Source organism: Penaeus monodon, chromosome 19 (assembly GCF_015228065.2).
Source record: "Penaeus monodon isolate SGIC_2016 chromosome 19, NSTDA_Pmon_1, whole genome shotgun sequence".
In the NCBI taxonomy this organism is placed as follows: Eukaryota; Metazoa; Arthropoda; class Malacostraca; order Decapoda; family Penaeidae; genus Penaeus; species Penaeus monodon.
This window is the reverse complement of record NC_051404.1, coordinates 32,744,635-32,745,810: the sequence shown is the minus strand read 5'-3', so window position 1 is coordinate 32,745,810 and position 1,176 is coordinate 32,744,635. Positions and strand designations below refer to the sequence as shown.

Here is a 1,176-nt window from a genome sequence, read left to right as displayed (position 1 = left end):
CTGAAACTATCTTACAGCAATTTCTTCTAGTCAATGAAAGTAGTCATGCACACAACTTTCTGATGAATAATCAATACACTGTCTTTTTACAAGCAATTTTAATCATTATCAAATTATTACCCTTTGCATTGCATAATCAGAGGCCACAACAAATTATTTTCACTTTTAACAGAACTTAAAACTCACACTGACATCATATGCTTGCTTTCTATTGTCAATAACACGATAAGCAAAACTCATCATTGCTTATTCTTATCTTAAAAATATTCTGTTTCCCTACAACTTCAGATGTGTCTAATTAAAAAAAAAAAGAAAAAGTTTATTATTTGATGAAGGTTACAGAAAATTTCACATAATATAATCTTCCTCAGCACGATTGATAAAGTCCACAAATATATCAACTGATATGAGCAACAGGGAAATATATACACATAAAACAGAGAAACAAACAAAAACATATTACCTAAGTAAGGAACAGCCCACAAAGCATGTGATTTTAGGCCCGACTTTCTTCTCCAACAGGCCTCCAAATACCATAAAACATCCCTGAGCTGCTGTAGTTATAGAATTCACCCATATAAAGTTTCCATAATCGATACTGGAGTCAACTCTGATGTGCATATAGGAAGCCATATATGTCATCATGTTACCTGGCAATGTAAAATACAATTAAGTTGGAGGCAAATAACTAAAGCAATTCAAAATTTTAAGGAAGAAATGATAAATGTTAAGGACATGCTCATGTGTCCATCACTAGCTTTGCTGCCCTAGCAAAAGCTAAAACCTTACATGTAGTGTATTACTTTGGTAAGATAGGGATTGTAAAATACCCTGGTGATTGATCTTTGAGGAGAGCACCTGTGAAAGCTCAAGTGGATTTGGACTGAACATGGCGAATATAGTCACAAGAAAAAAGTTCCAATTTTGAAGTCATTACAAGTATGTTCTGAACATTTATCAAAGACAAATTAGTTCTGTATTCAAGCTATGATTTTTCTTTTCAAATTAACAGCAAGTATGTGATACCAGTATTTAACTCTGAAAAATTGTCACTGATTATTAACATCATTAATACTATATGTATCTCATTTCATTGGATCAAATAAGTTATATAGCACTACTGTATTTTATACTTAGCATGCTATCTAGGAATTCAGTAAACCCAGTAGTTTCTAA

General features: G+C 32.1%; 1 protein-coding gene across 1 annotated transcript in view; it reads right to left on the bottom strand.

The window, feature by feature from the left end:
• LOC119585182 (oxalate:formate antiporter-like) overlaps positions 1–1,176 on the bottom strand; it is an 8,053-nt gene that overhangs the window by 6,162 nt on the left and 715 nt on the right. The window contains exon 3 of the mRNA XM_037933820.1: positions 464–650. Coding sequence (XP_037789748.1) covers positions 464–650 — 187 coding nt within the window. The remainder of the gene's footprint in view (positions 1–463; positions 651–1,176) is intronic.